The 18,946-nt window shown below is 39.3% G+C and overlaps 1 protein-coding gene across 21 annotated transcripts in view; it reads left to right on the top strand.

Moving 5' to 3' along the window:
• Positions 1–18,946, top strand: part of ADGRL2 (adhesion G protein-coupled receptor L2) — a 194,471-nt gene that overhangs the window by 92,509 nt on the left and 83,016 nt on the right. For all 21 annotated transcript variants that reach the window (XM_039484166.1, XM_039484185.1, XM_039484174.1 and 18 more), the window contains exon 3: positions 14,322–14,535. In XM_039484166.1, the coding sequence (XP_039340100.1) occupies positions 14,322–14,535 (214 nt within the window). The remainder of the gene's footprint in view (positions 1–14,321; positions 14,536–18,946) is intronic.

Below are 18,946 nucleotides of genomic sequence, written 5' to 3'. Positions count from 1 at the left end.
AAAATTAGACCAAATTGTGATCAACGGTGCATTTTATCTCTTGTAAATTTAAAAAACAATTTCATTATCTATTCAGACATGATCATTTATATAAGATGTATATTTTTCAGGAACATAACTACAACATTAAGTGAGGAGGAGTTACTGTATCACTGGAAAGCCTCTATCACTGTATGTTGAGGCTGAAATTGGGGCCTCCTAAATAAATTTTTAAGAAAACTACTTTGCTGGGTTGCATGTTTTTTATTACATATTTGGCATGAAGCTTCGCTGCATTCAATATAATAAATTAAGCAAGGTCTTATGTTTGTCAGAGCTTGGATAGGAATGCAGGGTATGTTGAAAGTGATACAGGAGGTGGCACTTTCCCCTTCATAGGGCAGATCCAAACCCACTGAGGGCTGGTATTGAAATAGCTACATCCGTGAAAAATCCGCACGCCTGAGAGACATAGCTTTGCTGCCCTACCCCCTGGTGTAGACAGTGCTAGATTGAAGGAATAATTCTTCTGTTGACCTAGCTACCGCTTCTCAGGATGGTGGATTAACTACAGTGACGGGAGAACCAGTGAGTGTCCACATGGAAGTGCTACAGCAGCACAGCTGCAGCGTTTTAAGTGTAGACATACCCTGAATAGGTGGAAAGACTTCTGTTGACTTCAGTGGCCTTTGTGTCAAGTCTTAAATCAATACTAAACCAATGTCCCATGCTGATAATAAGGGGCACTGACAGCTAAAAACACTGTCTTTTTAAATGAAACAGAACAATGAGGCTCATTAATGATCCCATTGCATTTTTCCTGAGCACAATGGTGTTGAGCCTGGGTGATCTGACTAACAGCTGGCTCCTGCATTCATTAAGTCAATGGAAATCTCCCATTGACTTTAATGGTGCAGGATCAGGGCCTAATTGGGGTAATTAGATTCTGCTTTGCTCTAAATTTCCCCATTATTTTTGAGTGCAGCAGCTCCAAAGAGTTGTGTAATGTTGTCCCTTACCTCAGAGGTGGATGCATTTCTTTGGTGGGTAAAGTGATTCCTAAATATTGCATATGGTTTACAAAGTGCGCTTGCATTCCTCTGCGTTGTTGGATAAATGTAAATCATCACTGAGGAAAGTAGTAGTATTTCCTTTCCCTCCAGTAAATATTATCTCACCCAGCAAATTTATTATACTGTATAGAACAAGATAATGTGGGCCAGATTCAGTGGAGCAGTGCTGGGTTACAGCAGCTAAAGCTCTGGCCTTCATAGTCAAAATAGAGCAGAAGTGAAAAATACATCACAGTTGATTTATAGAAGCATGCATATTGCAAAGAAATAGATGCATTTTCCTGTAACTGTGGATGCCTGGGAAAATCCCTACTTGTACAAAAGGCTTCATGGTTTCTTTACTGTCTAAGCAGAGCAGAACCCCTTTTTAACATCTCAACTGAAAGATCAAGCAGAGTAAACAGAATGGTGCTCAACTCAATCTGCCTGAGAACAGTTAGAGGTAGAATCAGCCCTGCTGCAATTTGTACTTCCATGAAGTTGAGGTATTCAATACCTGATGATTAGATCACAAGCTATCCCCTCCTTTTTGCAAAACCCATCCTACTGTTTGTACACCTAAATAGTGTGTCGTGAGAACACGCTTTTTGATAGTTTCAGTAGGAAAGTGTAGTTTTTGGTGGGATGGAAGAAAAGTAGAGCAGTCAGATCTGTTATATTTGATGGCTGCCTTTTTGAAATACTTGCTTCAGACATTTAGAGCAAGAATTTTCAAAAACAAAATTGCAGGCAAGTCTGGCAGTATAGGTAATGTGTATTAATCTGTGAAGAAATTGCCTTATTTTCCAAGACTGTAATAATGGTGCAGTGAATTGTCTAGTTTGTGGGACTCACATTTCTACATATCTCACATACAGCTTTCCAGTTTCTTTCATAAATGGATGCACTGTTTTGGAAGTGCAATTTATCAGCTATTAGATGCATGCTTCTTAAAAGGACCATATTAGCATATGTAAACATTTTCTGTCTCTAGTCCCTGGAAGTGTGTGCTTGTTGTTACTTTCTAATGTAAATAATATTAACTATGGAACTTCTGTCCCGTACATTCATAAGACAAATTTATTTTTGATTGCGTCTTGGGGTGGATATTTCTGGGCCCTCTCCATTTCCATCCTCACTTGAGCACATGTACACTCCCCATGCCAACACTGTCTGGCTAAGAGCTGAGAGCAGTTCCTGTACTTTCTAGTGCATTTATTACCATAGCATTTGAGTACCCAGAAGAAGGGTAGTTTTGTGGCTAAGTCACAGAACTTGAATTCTGAGGTTTTAGGTTCAGTTTCCACCTGTGTGACTTAAATTACTTAATCTCCCAGGAACCTTGTTCACTATCTGTGAGGAAGGCTGTGCACACATGCCTACAGTTCCCCCATAGTTGGTTAATGCTACATTGTAGGTGTCTGTTTTCCCCTTACTCCAGTATTTTCTCAGACATACAGAGTAATTGTTTCATACAAAGTATGGTCAGAAAAGATTACTTGGTCTTTCAGTCTGACACTAGGCATTTTTCAAGATTACTCATACTCATTCTGTTTTTGATAATATCTGAAGTGACTGCATTTGCCATAAAGTACATTTTTCAAATTGTTCTTCTGCTTGTTCTAAAAATGTATATCTGCTATATTTGCTCAGTGGGATCTTGCTTCTTGATATTTACAAGGGTTCTTCCTTCTCCTCCTAATCTAGTCCACTAGAAATATTTCAGAGGGTAGAGTGAATGAACATAGGTATTGCTATGTTAATAATAAATGTGTACACACTCTAACTTTGTCTGAAGTGATGTGCTTTCATAGAAGCCAAACACATTTTTCATTGTAAATTACACATGTGATAATAGTCTCCACACTATCTCTGTACATTTAGAAGAACATACCAAAAGAACAGAGGACATGTACACACATCCATTGTTACTTAAGCCAGTTTAAAAATGTTTCACAAGTCTACACTTCCAAAAGAAACAAGACAAAATCCACCCTTGTACAATAATCTCTTGTACAAAGATTGTACTGTTTACAGTGCTGATATTACAATATTTTTGGTGAATACTATAGTAAATTGTAGAGGTAAACTCACATATTGTAGCCTATGCATGGACTTATATTTTCAGTTCAATTTTCACACATGGATGTAGCATGCTGCATTTTGAAAATATAGCCTAATGGGCAAATTTCCTTGTTCGTAAAAGTCAATACAGAAAATACTTGTCATTCTATTAATTATAATATAATTCCTGAATGAGAACTGAACATGATGAAAAAGTACGGTAATTGCCAAGTACAGATATTTTGTTACCTGTACTCAGTAGTACTGAGTTAATGGGATAACTGTGGAGTATGTTACTACTCAAAATGAGTAAGAGCATCAGAATGTGATCCTTAAATGTTACTGAAAGTAGAAACTTTGCTAAGCTGAACAAGGCAAGGGATAACCCTTTCACAAGCCAATGCACACAAAAGGGCAACGAGTCATTACTGGCAACTTCATCCTGAGCAATATTTTGATCTTCTCTAGAGTGGTTTGACGTTCACTAATGTGCATATTCATAAGGAATCTTTACCCTTTTTTGAATGTGATTGCACATTCATGCATCACTGTGTGTAAGTTATTTATTCAAGGTTTGGGGTATTTTTAAGCTTGGGAACAAAGGTATTTTGCCTTTGTCCAACTGTCAACTCAGCAGAGGCGTTTGAACATTGCTTATGGACATGTTTTGTTTTTTCTCTTTACCAACCATACAGATAGCAGAAGTTCCCAGGCAAATAGGACTGGGTGAGAGAATTTGAAATATAAATGTTTACCAAGAAATGATATTTTAAAGCAAATACAAAAATTACAGTGTATTTGAGTTTTGCAACCGACATCCTGTGAGGAGGAAGCAATTCAGCAGGAAATCCTGTTGGCACAGAATTTATGACACAGAAACCATTTGTGTGGCTTGCCTCCCTGTCTCAGCCCTCCCTGAGGTTGTTCCAAATTCAGAAGCTTCTCCATCTTGACAAGTAGCATGTTCAGTAAAGTGCACTGATGGCTAACCATGGCGGCTAAGCTCGGAGAGACTAATTGACAGACACCCTCTGGCTGATTTGCTTTGAGAAGCTTTAAAGGTACTATGTGTTTAAGTGCTAAAGTAGAAAAGTAGGGTGCCCTCCTTCAGCAGGCAAAAGATTGAGTGCCTACAACATAAAGAAAAAGAAAGGAGACGCTTGTCACTTGGGAACAGGCACCAAACTGGAAAAAGGAAGGGAGCGTCATGGATAGATGAATGGCTTCAGACTGGGATAATTCTAAACCTGGAGAACAAAGTTCTGCTCTCAGATGCTTGGAAGTCCCATTGAAATAAATGGGGGATGTGCATGCATCTGAGCATAAAATTTGGCCCTGTGTGAGGATTGAATACCTCATATGCCTATTTACGGTGTGATTCTGAGTGTTTCACCTTTAGGTCACGTGATTCCTATCTACCACAAGTTGGCAGTGATCAGAAATTGCCAGTGTCAAGTGCCTGGTTTGGTGGCTTTTATTGAATTCATTGGTGGTTTCAATCAAATTCCAGTGCAGTGGGATTTAAGTGCAAAAAACACCACCACAGTGTGGTGTTAATTAGCACCCTTGTGGCAATTGCAGCAGGCAGGTGAAGGATTAAATGGACATGAAGACCAGTCTGTCTGTTTACCCATAGTAGTGATTCCCTTCAGAATAAGGTTGAGGCGTGCTGGAGTAGGGTAGGAAAGCTTGCACTGCCACTGTCTGTGCTGTACTTGTTCTGGATCAGTGGTTCCCAAATTTGTTCCGCCATTTGTTCAAGGAAAGCCCCTGGTGATCCGGGCTAGTTTGTTTACCTGCCGTGTCCGTAGGTTCGGCTGATCGCGGCTCCCACTGGCCACAGTTCGCTGCTCCAGGCTAATGGGAGCTGCTGGAAGCGGCGGCCAGTACGTCCCTCGGCCTGCGCCACTTCCAGCAGCTCCCATTGGCCTGGAGCAGCGAACCCCGGCCAGTGGGAGCCACGATCGGCCAAACCTGTGGACGTGGCAGGTACACAAACTGACCCGGCCCACCAGGGGCTTTCCCTGCACAAGCGGCGCAGCAAATTTGGGAACCACTGTTCTGGATGATTAGAGGACGTCAGTTTGTGGAGCTGTCAATCTAGCCCTCTTTTCTAAAGAAAGAAAAAATTAAGTCTGCTGCCATGGAAAGTCAGCTTTTTGGCCCTCTTGAATAAGGAGAGAGAGCTGCCTAGGAGAATTTAAATGAGGTATCCACCCTAATTAAGCATATGCAGAAGGAACTGACGCAGTTACAGTAAAGAAATGGGTTCCACTGCCCAACCAGTTCCTGGTGCAGAAATCAGGTAGTCCTCAAAAATCATGGTTTGTGAAGTAGAGCTTCATAGGATTGTTTTTGAGAATGAGAGGGGAAAAGAGATTATGAAAGGAAGATTCTAATATACTTCAGTGAAGTGGAAGCCAGAATTCAGTATTCTCTTGGAGGCTGTGCCTCAAAGAGGCTTCCGTGCTATATGTTTATGTATATACAAAATAGCTATATGATTATACAAAATTGCCAACCGTTGTAATTATGTTGCTTACAGCAAACCTTGAAATATGCTAAAATTTGACAAATATTTTCCAAATTTTAAATGACTTTTAGACTTCATATTAAAATAATTCCATTTTTAATCTGAGGAGTTTGTTGAGAAAAACTGTCATTAATTAATTAATGTTTGTAAAGTGCTTTGAATACGAAAATTGCTAGTAAGTGCACATTATTATTTTCAAAGGGCAAGGCTTCCAGATTTGGTATAGTGGGATTGTAAAATAAAATAAGGGGTCAGATGACTTCTTCAGTCATTACTAATTGTCCGATGCAGCATTCTTATACTCATGCCAGTATCCCTTACTTATTAGAGTAATTCATTGAAGTAGAACTATTGCTTGAATGACAGAGTAAAGACAACTCATGTGAGTATGGGTTTGAAGGATCAGGTGGCATATTGGGATTTTTAACCTTTTTGTTAAAGTTCAAATAATAAATATGCCTTTGCTGTAATGTAATTTCCTCAAAATTATACAGTAGATCATTTTTAACAATCAGTAAAAAAGATTAAAAATTGAAATAAGATGCTTTACATTTAGTTGGACTATTAAAAATAGATTTTCATCTGTGAATATCCATTCTCTCTAGATGCTCTTTTAGATACATTCCTTTGTTCCATCTCTGATGTGAAAATGTTACTCTCTATATGAAGATGATGGCAGGACAACCAATTTTAAAAAGGAGTCATTTTCTGCATATTTTTTTTATCCTGGTTGGAACAGCTGGCTGTTGTCTACTGTGGCGTTGATTCATACTGTTTACATTTTATCTAGTGGATTTCACTGAAATGAGAGCTGAGTACTGTGAACTCCAGACCTCTGAGTAGTATCAGAAGCTCTTATTGTGCCTATGTAATCTTTTAATAGACATGCTTGCCAGAACGATTTTTTCCTTTGAAGCTAGAATTAGATAGCACACTTGTCATTTAAATTGCCTATATCTTTGTGGTATTTGCTACTGCAAAGCATGATCTGTTGACCAGTATTGGATAATTTAGAAGCTGTTTAACAAAATAACATGCTTGTTTGTATAAAATATATAGTGCCACGTGTGCCCTCCCCCCAAAAAAAGGTGTGTGGGGGGGAGGGGGACAGAGAGAGTACCCTTCATGGTGGTGGTAGATTGAGCCTGTGAGGAATTTCTGGATTCTGAGGGTTTTATGCACGACTTTACAAATGCTTTGTTGAGCAAACGCTATGAATTCCCATAATTTTTGTAAACTGCCCCTCTGTCCCTCTTGTCTCTGTGTGTCTCTCTCTTATACCTACACACATAATGCATTCTCTCAGAAGTAGGGAGAAGGATTCTAAATGCACAGGTGTTCATACATATCTTCTTTTTTATAGAATGCAAAATTACAAAATATTCTCATCCAGTCTATCCCATTTTGATTGGATAATAAAAGAACCTTTTTCATCAAGCTTTGCATTTGTTTAACAATTATTATTGAAATTCTGCTCAACATGAAATTCTGCTCAACAATCACTGTGTCTTGTTTGGAACTTGAATTGTATTTCATGATTTGATAAAATAAAAGATTGTGAGAGAGACAACTGTAACCATTCTTCTAGAAAAGATGTTCTCTTTCCGAAAGACCTTTCTGTAAGAGACAAATTACACAAAAACTGACATTTAATTGTTGATATATATATCCCTGGTTAGTTTTGTTTCATGTTCATAGTACCTTCAACGACTGCACTCTTTCGATTGGAATAATTTTGTGTTTCCAGGACGATTTACTGGTGTTTTAAGTTTTAACAAGGTTCTAACAGCAAGTAGTACTCATAGTAGCCAGTAATATTACTCTTTTTGTTTTTTCTTTACATGGGGAAAAATTCCAAGGAAACTTTTTTTTTTAATCTTTGTATATTAAGCTTGTTGCATTCTGTTAATATTGGCAACTCAAAAGGATTGTATGCTAGTGGGCACAAAACTGTATTATTAACTTCTCTTTGTGCTCTTATTAGTTTAGATAATTTGTTAAAGACAAAATATTTATTTAATTGGATTAAGTAGCTTGACAACAGGATGGTAAATGAGGCAGAACATGACATTTTGCAAACTTTTGTAAAAAGTTTTTAGCATAGTGTGGATCATGCTATGTCTACTTAGTAAAGCAGAGCATGCAGATTAATTTTCTGCAATATGTACTTCAGTTTGCAATTAAATAGGAATAAGTGTGGGGAAAGTTTCTTTACAAACTTTATTCTTTGGACTCAATGAAAATTGAGATATGGCACAAAGAAACGCATGCTACCATTAAAAATCCCCATTAACTTACTTGAAACTGGAAACATGATCTTAGAAGAGCAGATTAATTTTATTATTTCAGATATAATCAATACACTTAACTGAACTTTGAGCAAGTAAAATGTGCAACAGGCATATGTTTGCCGTGAAAATTGTTTATAAGTTGAGTGTTCAGCATGACAGCAACCTTGTTCTTTTTCTCATTAAATATTTTTCTCCTTTCCATTTTAGGAAAGAAATCTGATTAACATATATAAGCGCAAATGAATTGGAGGTAGCATATGCTTCAGTTGGCAATAGGCTGTTACTTGAGTTGATGTTTAGCTTGTGCTTCCATTCACAGCCCCAGTACTGTAAAGGTCCTTGACAATCAGCTAGCACTGTGCTTACTTAGACCTTAGACATCATGAGCAGTGTCATCCAGGACATGGTTAGCCTTGAAGCAATTAGCAGAAACAACAAGGAAAGTTGATTTTTGTTTTGGTTTGATTTGCAGTCTAACAAAATAGTTTGTGCGTGGCACTGTAAAGCTTTTTTATCCGGGCAGCAGACTGAATGGAGATTCATTAGTAAAGCAGGGTGTTCAAAACATTAATGGCTGGAAGTGCACCTGAGATATAAAGTTGCTAGTGACAATAGTAATTACTGACAGAGTAGCATACTTGCGTGTAAAAAGCTTTGAAATGATGCAAAACCCTGGTCTTTCAAATTTCCATTCTGTAGCAGTTTATCAGGAGTTATCTCGTGAATATGAATGTATTTCAGTCCTAAGTCACTGCACCTGTTGCCAAGAGGTATTTATTCCAATCATTCACCAAAAGCACAGAGCGTTATTGCTTGACATTTTATAGCACTGGAAAAAAAGCTGTCTTTTCAAAATCATTTGTTCAGAGAGGAGAAAATGGAGCAAAACAGTTCATTTTACCCTAAGCACTGCTATTTGGCAGTGTTCACATTTGCACGGCACAAAGCTGCAATATTGATTTTTCACTCACAAGGCCTCCCACTAGTTCCTTCTTCGATTGTCAGGGTTGTAAGATGGATTGAATTACACTTTGCTTGTTGAAATGCTTATTTTTTCTTTGTTGATAGGAAAAGATTATAAATGAAGCCTAGAATAAAGATCACATCAGCTTTGTTACAGGACTTTTAATTTTTTTTTGCTTACTGCTTTCTTTATGGCAATTGTGTTGTAAAAATTGCATAGAGGGACCTCCCTGTCTAACACTCTGCTTTATCGCCTTCTCTCTCTGCAAAGTAGCATCCTACAATATAATTTGAGTGTCTTCTGTTACCCAATGAGTGACCTGACGTTAGCTTGTCTAATATTTTGAAATGTCAGCCCAAATATATAGCAATGCATGTAGGGAAGGGGGAGGGGAAATCTAGGTCAATGTACAATTGGTGATACTTAAATCAATTGCCACTTCCCTTAGGTATAAGATTTGCAGTTAGCTAACACCAGTACAGTATTCTTAGGATTCAGTGTATTTCCTGTTGCAAATATAAATGAGGGTAACAATCTATATTCATCATAGATAATGTAGCATGGTTTTCAGTACCATCCCTGTAACGATAGAAGTGTCTGACCAGATGCTGCAAACACAGAGTGACTTACTGTGCTCAGTCAGCCACACTATGTCAGCTCCTTTAACCTCCCTTAGAAGCAAGATGCTCTGCACCCATCTAACGCTCCTCTACAAACTGCCAGGAGGCCACAGGAAAAATTCGGCAGCATAGGCAGAATTAACTAATTCCCTACTTTGTGCTGGATGACTTCATTCTTCAGAATCACAGAATGCAGGAATGGCAACCATCGGCAGCATTATTACTAGTCCTGGCATGGCTGGGGCCGTGGTGCTTAGTTTGGAGGAGCTGCTGTATGCATCTGTGAGGATCTCATTCCTCTGCCCATTTTGCACCCTTATGGAATACAGAATGGGGTAATGGTCAGATTCTGTAGCTTCTCTGCAGTAATTTGTTGCAAAGGAAGAATATATACGGGCCATAGACACAAGCTAAAGTGTATATACTTTGGATCAAAATATGTTGACTGTAATTGAATCACACTCATGTATCAGAGACGAGAGCATGACCTTCTGGCTTTGTCTTGGCCCATTCTGACTAGATTTAGCAAAGATCTAATACAGGGGCAGGCAACCTATGGCACGTGTGCCGAAAGCGGCACGCGAGCTGATTTTCAGTGGCACTCACACTGCCCGGGTCCTGGCCACCGGTCCGGGGGGCTCTGCATTTTAATTTAATTTTAAATGAAGCTTCTTAAACATTTTAAAAACCTTATTTACTTTACATACAACAATAGTTTAGTTATATATTATAGACTTATAGAAAGAGACCTTCTAAAAAGGTTAAAATGTATTACCGGCACACGAAACCTTAAATTAGAGTGAATAAATGAAGACTCGGCACACCACTTCTGAAAGGTTGCCGAACCCTGATCTAATATTAGTGTTTGATGCCATGCATCATATGTTCTGTCAAACCTAGGGGACGAGTTTTGGATGATGTGAAAGTTTAATTTGAAGTTTCTTTGTTTTAAAATGTACCGTTCTTTTGTCTGTTTTTAATAAATATTAAAATGTATGAGTGTAAACTGATTTCACTTACAGATTGACATGATTAAAAGAAACAAGTCTTTTGGAGATCTTACAACTCATCATCTCAATTCAATGGGAGTTTTAACCCACAGATTACTAACACAATAGGAAGAGTACCTCTCTAGTCCATATAAAATACTACTGCCAAGATCACTTTCTCGCCCGTCAATTTGACCATATCATTTCTTTCTTTAAACCTTTCCACTGGCTTCTCCTTCTCCACCTCATCAAATTCAAGATTATTGTCCTTTCCTTCAAAGCTCTATGTAATTCTGCCCTTCTGTACTTATTTGGCCTGTCCTTTTTGTCACCTCTTGTCTCTTCTGCTTCTCCAATTACTCCACTATCCTCAAATTCTCCCCTAGTCATCTCTGTGCCTTCTTCCATTTTGCGCAGAACACTCTTCCAGTGCTGATTCACAAAGCCGCTACTTTCTCTGCTTCTGATTCCCTTCTTAAGACATACTTCTGATACCATGACTATAAGAAACCAGTGTGTATGTGACTTGAGAATATTCTCTTTCATACCCCCATCCAAGTGCCCCAAAATGGCACATGCTACGCCACCTGCTCTTTGTCTGTCTGTCTTTGTTTGAATTTTAGAGATGTATTATTATTACAATGCATTTATTATTATAAACTCTTTGGTGCAGAAACTAGGCATTCTTTGTGTTTGGTTGGAAAACACATAGCAGAGCGTGAGAGCTGCTGTAAATAAATAATAATTATGCCAATTGTATTAATACAATATACCTGTGGTGTCCAAACTGCAGCTCTTTTACAGTTGAAGTGCAGCTCTCAGAGCCTCTTACACCCCTCTCCCCCATTCTCCCACCTACCAGACTGGGGGGCAGGGGGAGCTCAGGGCTTCTGCCCAGTGGAGGGCCAAGGGGCTTTTGCCCAGCGGGGAGGGGAGTCTAGGAGCTTCAGCCCTGTGGGGGCGCCTGTTAGGGCTCAGGGCTTCATCCCCACGGGGCACACCTGCTGGGGCTGGGGGCTTCAGCAGGTGCCTCCTGTGGGGCTGAAGCTCCCAGAACCCCCTCTCTACAGGGCAGAAGACCTGAGCCACCACCCCACCACGGGGCTGAAGCCCCAAGTCCTGGCAAGCACACCCGGCTCTCGAACTTCTGAAGATTATCATATGTGGCTCGGAGGGTCAGTAAGTTTGGCTGCCCCTGCAATACACCATATTTAAAATAGACTATACCAAATGGTTCACATTCTGTGTTGCATGTGTGTAATAAATGTCTGAACCAAAAATCTTTCTGATCACATAATGACTGTATGCGTGTAATAGTTGTATATTATTCCAAATGTTTTGCTTATGGGAGGGAGAGAAATATTTGTTTTTAAACGTATAGAGTACCAAAGATAGGTAATTCTTGAAATACCTAACCAGAAACCTTTATGGAATCTTAGCTATAACAGTGCTAGAGTGTGTTACTAGTTTTACTAGAATGCTTAAAAAAACCAACCTATGGTGCTGTTGAAAAGTATCTACTGTTTTTAAAGAAGTTATTTAGTACTATCAAATCATCTAACTTATCCCACAATTTAATGTGATGATGGGTTCAAATTTTGGGTCAGGGAGACAGAGCAATCTGATCTATGTTAAATCTTGTACGTATAGCACAGTGGTTCTCAAATTTTTATGCTGGTGACCCCTTTCACATAGCATGACTCTGAGTGCGACCCCCCTTATAAATTAAAAACTCTTAAATATATTTAACACCATTATAAATGCTGGAGGCAAAGCTGGGTTTGGGGTGGAGGCTGACAGCTTGCAACCCCTGTGTAATAAGTTGAGGGGTCCTGACCCCCAGTTTGAGAACCCCTGGTATAGCAGAATATAGCATATAGCTACTTTTGCTAGCACTCTACACTGACTGCAAGAACTGATGATAAAGGACAAAAGGTTTCCTATTGAGTTAGCTAGTCCTAGGTTTTGGTGCCCAGATAATTGCATGTTACTTCAAAACTCTTAATGGAATGGTTTGCTTTAATGAATTTTCTCAGACAGAAGAAGATTTCAGGGGGAAAAAAAATTGTAAAGGGAATGAATTTTCCTGATTGGACACAGGAACTTTTCAGCACACTTCTGCCGCCCATTGCAGAAATTACTCACATACTTATTCATAGTGCCCTTACTCAAGTAATGTGCTATTAGTTTATGCAAAATGGCATAGGTACGAATGCTAAAATGTAGGTCTGCCGAGCAGCTCTTACAGGCTGTTATGTACGGTGTCTGTGTCAGGCAGCAAACTGTCATGGAGGCCACCTTTGGGACACAGAACATCCAGGAAAGGAAAAGCTGCATTTCAAAGAGCAAGGAGAGGCACAAAGAGGAGAGAACCGAGACAGGCAACGCTTTTTCCTCACATTGTTTAGCTGTGACTCTCATCATCTCTGCCTGCTCCCCACTCTTGCAGACTGCTTCTCAGGCTGGGATCTGAGTAGTTAGATAGAGGGCAAAGTAGCTGCTTGGCAAGTTGCTCATCATAAGGCCCTCTTGCCATCCCAAACACTGTTATCACCAGGGAACCTACACCTAAGACCACACCTCCCTCCTACCACCAGGCAGACACCCACTGCCCCAGTCAGGCACCCCCCACCGCCACCACTCAGCCAGCTGCCCCAAGTGCATCCCTCCCCCCCCCAACATCTTGGGTCAGAGCCAGAGGTCAGAAGCCAAATGCTGGAACCCAGGGTGAGCCAGAGGCATGGTCGGGAATCCCAGAGGCAGGGGTCAAGCCAAGGGTGTCCAGGATGGATAAGGGCAGGAGCAGGCATGGGCTGGAAGCAAGCAGGAGCAGGCTGGGCAGGAGCAGGCATGGGAGCAGGAAGCAGGATCAAGCACAGTTGCAGTGTGGGATGTGTTGTGCTGGCTGCTGCTGGGTCAAGTAGTAGTTTAGCTCTGTCCGTTCACCAATCAGGATGTGCAGTCAATCAGGCAACCCCCTGCTAGCCTCAGCTATGCCCCGGTGCATTGGTAGGAGACTGACCTTGCTGCAGTTGGCCCCCTGACACTGGCACTTCCACCCAACCAGCTTCCTTTGCCACTGCCCACTTCACACTCAGCTGCACCAGGCACTTCCCGCTACTAGAACTCCCACCGAATCAACTTCTTCATCTATCCAAATGCTCCAGCTGACTCCTCCAGCTGCCCCGCCTTATCCTTCTTAAAGACAGAGGTTCTCCTGGGGTGGAGAAAGGGGAGATTAAAGTTCTGCCTCTGAAAACTCGCCAGCTATGTGAATTGGTTGTGAGAAGAATTCTCCCCTGTTGTTTAGTGGAGTTTTCTGCAAATATGCAATAAAAGAGCAGCAGCACATTGATTTACACTGTAAAAAACAGTAGCTTTTCAGTGCAAAGGGCTGAAAACTTAACGTTGTAACAATTTTTTTAAATTAAAGCTCAGAATGTGTAGAATCCAGAAGAAACCACCAGGTGATCCTGAAGTTCTGAAAATGTTTCTTCACTCTGTGATTTTCTCTTATGCCTGGCATACCTCATTACTGTATTTATCGCTGCTTGTAAAAGGCAGACCCTGGTCCAATTCAATATGAATTTAGATCTTTGGAAAACATTCTGGTATTTTTAAAGATAATTTGCAATTAGGCTAATATGATTACAATTCCAAAAGCTATGTTCTGTGAACATGATAAAAAAATCTGTAAAGGCTTGTGTTACTTTCTTCTCCTTGAGCATGAGATAGAAAATGTAACATCCATGCATACGCCAGAAAATGTTTTCCTTTTGTCATTTTTTTCCTCATTGTTTTAATTTGATGCCTAATTTTTTTTTTAAAGGTTTCAGCCGAGCAGCACTACCATTTGGTTTAGTTAGGAGGGAACTGTCTTGCGAGGGCTACTCCATTGACCTTCGGTGTCCAGGAAGTGATGTCATTATGATAGAGAGTGCTAATTATGGACGGACAGATGACAAGATTTGTGATGCCGACCCTTTCCAAATGGAAAATACAGAATGCTTCCTCCCAGATGCCTACAAAATTATGACACAAAGGTAAAAATACATTTACTGTTTTCCAAAAGTGTACCACACAATTAATTTACGCATTGTATACGTACTGGTTTGCATTTTGTCTCAGGGAAAAATTATTAAAATATCCTTATCATTTTTATCTAGTAATATTACAAAGAAATTGAAGCTAGCTACTAGCAAATCTTTCTGAGTTCCTTTTATAGTCTCTTTGATAAAAGTGAAAAAGCTGGCAGGTGATTGCAAGGAGAATGATACATTTCACTTCTTTGAAGCGTCATTGTATCCTCGTCTTTCAGGAGGTCAAACTGCACTCAAAAAGTATTCAAATGGCTGCTGCACATTTAAGCAGTTTCTAAATGCCCATGCTAAGTTAAATGATTGCTATCAATATGATCAATAACTGACCCTCTGCTCACCTACAAAACATATCAAACTAAAAAAACTGTACCGTCAGGTCAGTTCTTTGGAAAGGCGGTAGATATTGTCCTCTTAGAGGACAAAACTGCTTTCTGACTGTCTTGCTCAGCAGTTATTACTATCACTCCAGCGTTCAGCAAGTCACCCTGTTAGTTTCAGGGTATGAGACATAGCACCAATAAAAGGGACTTACTGTACAAAAGCATCACAGAGACTGCGTCTGCACGGAAGATTTACAGAATTTCTCCTGCCATGGCCTAATACTTGTGTAGATCAGCCAGGGCTAACAATTGTGGAAGCTCTAGTGTAGATTGGTCATGGGCATTTTTACCATCCTATCATCATCATCAGAGGTTGGATAGAGACCATCTGAAAAAACTCCCTTGTAAATGCTCAGATGATATTGACATATGATTAGCTTTGTCCGTTTTTATTACAAAATGCAAAAAATCATGTCTCTTCAAATAGTCTCATTTTAACAGACAAATGAGTGGGAATTGGTCAAGATTGATATGATTTTCCCCTCTTCAGAAAAACCCACCCCTCATTATTCTCGGGGGGCAAGAAGGGGGAAGCTAGAAAAAGGTGGAGAAAACCATAAAGATTTATGAAGTCAAGTGCTAGTATTTCTTTTATGCTTTATTTCTTTAATTATATTTTCTTATACTATAAAACTCTTGAGCAATAGTCAACGTGGTTTCTGTAAAGGGAAATCGTGTCTTACTAATCTATTAGAGTTCTTTGAAGGAGTCAACAAACATGTGGACAAGGGGGATCCGGTGGACATAGTGTACTTGGATTTCCAGAAAGCCTTTGACAAGGTCCCTCACCAAAGGCTCTTACGTAAATTAAGCTGTCATGGGATAAAAGGGAAGGTCCTTTCATGGATTGAGAACTGGTTAAAGGACAGGGAACAAAGGGTAGGAATTAATGGTAAATTCTCAGAATGGAAAGGGGTAACTAGCGGTGTTCCCCAAGGGTCAGTCCTAGGACCAATCCTATTCAATTTATTCATAAATGATCTGGAGAAAGGGGTAAACAGTGAGGTGGCCAAGTTTGCAGATGATACTAAACTTCTCAAGATAGTTAAGACCAAAGCATATTGTGAAGAACCTTAAAAAGATCTCACAAAACTAAGTGATTGGGCAACAAAATGGCAAATGAAATTTAATGTGGATAAATGTAAAGTAACGCACATTGGAAAAAATAACCCTAACTATACATACAACATGATGGGGGCTAATTTAGCTACAACGAGTCAGGAAAAAGATCTTGGCGGCATCGTGGATAGTTCTCTGAAGATGTCCACGCAGTGTGCAGAGGCGGTCAAAAACGCAAACAGGATGTTAGGAATCATTAAAAAGGGGATAGAGAATAAGACTGAGAATGTATTATTGCCCTTATATAGATCCATGGTACGCCCACATCTCGAATATTGTGAACAGATGTGGTCTCCTCACCTCAAAAAAGATATTCTAGCACTAGAAAAGGTTCAGAAAAGGGCAACTAAAATGATTAGGGGTTTAGAGAGGGTCCCATATGAGGAAAGATTAAAGAGGCTAGGACTCTTCAGCTTGGAAAAGAGAAGACTAAGGCGGGACATGATAGAGGTATATAAAATCATGAGTGATGTTGAGAAAGTGGATAAGGAAAAGTTATTTACTTATTCCCATAATACAAGAACTAGGGGTCACCAAATGAAATTAATAGGCAGCAGGTTTAAAACAAATAAAAGGAAGTTCTTCTTCACACAGCGCACAGTCAACTTGTGGAACTCCTTACCTGAGGAGGTTGTGAAGGCTAGGACTATAACAATGTTTAAAAGGGGACTGGATAAATTCATGGTGGCTAAGTCCATAAATGGCTATTAGCCAGAATGGGTAAGAATGGTGTCCCTAGCCTCTGTTCGTCAGAGGATGGAGATGGATGGCAGGAGAGAGATCACTTGATCATTGCCTGTTAGCTTCACTCCCTCTGGGGCACCTGGCATTGGCCACTGTCGGTAGACAGATACTGGGCTAGATGGACCTTTGGTCTGACCCAGTACGGCCTTTCTTATGTTCTTAAAAAGCCATGTTTTCTGTAAGTAAAGCCTAAAAACAATAATCAAGTCTCCAGTCTACTATTTGTCTTAGTACTCTTTATCTTCCCTTCTATACCAGTACACATTCACCAATTTATTTTGTATTTCAGTACCTAGCCTATTAGGAAGTTTTTCCACAGTTTTATTTCCATGCTTTTCAACCATTTTGATGTTACTAACTGTAACAACAGCCTTCATAGATATAGAATTAGGGTAGAAATCTGGATCTTCAATTTTAAATAGTAGAAGGGTATTAAGGAATTTGAGATTATGTTTCAACTGATGGCTTTTGTATTTGCAGTCAGTAGTGGAAGCTAATCCTGGCCAAGTTAATGGAAAGGTTCCAGAACTTCTCTGAATCAGTTTGAATTGTCTTTTTGTGGTTCTAGTTCATTGTTGTTAAATAGATCAAAACAGATTTCCACTGAGACTGCAGCAGCAGTGTCATCAGCCTGAGCGTCATCTGTCAAGTCCCTTCGAAACCACTTTCAGTTGCTTTGTAAGTGTAGTGCTTCTCTGTAGAGTTCCTTGTTGTGTAAAATACATGTTGTGTTTTGATCAAAGTCTTCTTTATGCTCAGCACGTGTTTCAAGATTGTGGCAGTTGGATGCAAATATAAACATGCAGTCTTCCTGAGAGTTCCACCAGAGTGTCATTGGGAAGCTGGGACATCAGTTTTTCCATCAGTGCGCATAAAGCTTATGGTGGTTGCAGAAGTATTTTTGAATTTTCATGATCTGCAAAACTAGATGTTACTTTATATCTCAACTGGAAAAAAATTGTGTGCTGTATATGTCAGAGGTTTAGGTTGTTTGCATCTGAGAAGTTTTAATCTTTTTCAATTTTTTTAAATTCTCTTTGTTATCTAAGCAAATGGCCAAGACCATGCGCCACACTTTTTTCTACTTGCTTGGCTGAAATTTCTAGAATTTTTTACTTTAATGTTTTTTGGTTTTCTTTTTCAGACACAGAATCAATGACATTTAGTAGTAATGCACTTTCCCTCCATCTTCCAATATTTTTTTAACATTGCTCAATTTGTGCTATATAAAAAGAAGGTTGCAACTTTCTTATCAAGTATTTCAAGCCTTTATCTTTAATTTGTTTATAATAGCATAACCAGTGATTGATCAGTAGAAAAAAGCTTAATTCATTTATACATTTGCTCATGAAGAAACCTTTCCATCTCACTACTTAACAGCCCCTGACAATGTTTTCTTTTTACTTCAGAAGAATGATCTGTTTCCATTATTACTTCAGACCATTCAGTCAGTTACTGCTGCCTTCAATTTTTTGGCAAGCTAAGTCATATACATTCATGGAATGATGTTTGGTAATTACTAAATGCTAGCCATGTGTTTCCAGTATTACTCAGCAGCTTTAGCATTTACTACAAATCTAAGAAACAACCTGGTGAAAACTTAAGATTGAAAAATAAGACGAGCTAACCAATTTAGTATAGAATTGTGATGTCAGAAGCCATGCCTACTTTCTAGAAGCTTGTAGATTCTGGCAAACCAAATCTCTCTTAACATTGACAAATCCATCATCTCCTTCAGCATCCAATGTTAGTTGATACTACCCCCTGGACATGGTCATCTCTTTCCACTTATTTGTTTCTTTTCTTCTCTGTGTTTCTTGATAGTTCTTAATTTTCTTATTTTTTCCCAGTAGGCCTATCTTAGAACATTGATGTTCTTCAACACTTTGTTTTTAACTTCAAGTATTTTTTATTCACTGATTGAAATTAGATCCTAGTGACTCTAGTATAAAATCTTTCACCTATATGTTATGGTAGAACCTCAAAGTTACAAAAACCTTGGGAACGGAGGTTGTTCATGATTCTGAAATGCTCATAACACCGAACAAAATGTTATGCTTATTCATTCAAAAGTTTACAACTGAACACTGATTTCATATAGCTTTGAAACT

This window comes from Mauremys reevesii, linkage group 8, assembly GCF_016161935.1.
Source record: "Mauremys reevesii isolate NIE-2019 linkage group 8, ASM1616193v1, whole genome shotgun sequence".
Classification (NCBI taxonomy): Eukaryota; Metazoa; Chordata; order Testudines; family Geoemydidae; genus Mauremys; species Mauremys reevesii.
The sequence above is the reverse complement of the archived record's forward strand: the minus strand, read 5'-3'. Positions and strand labels throughout refer to the sequence as shown.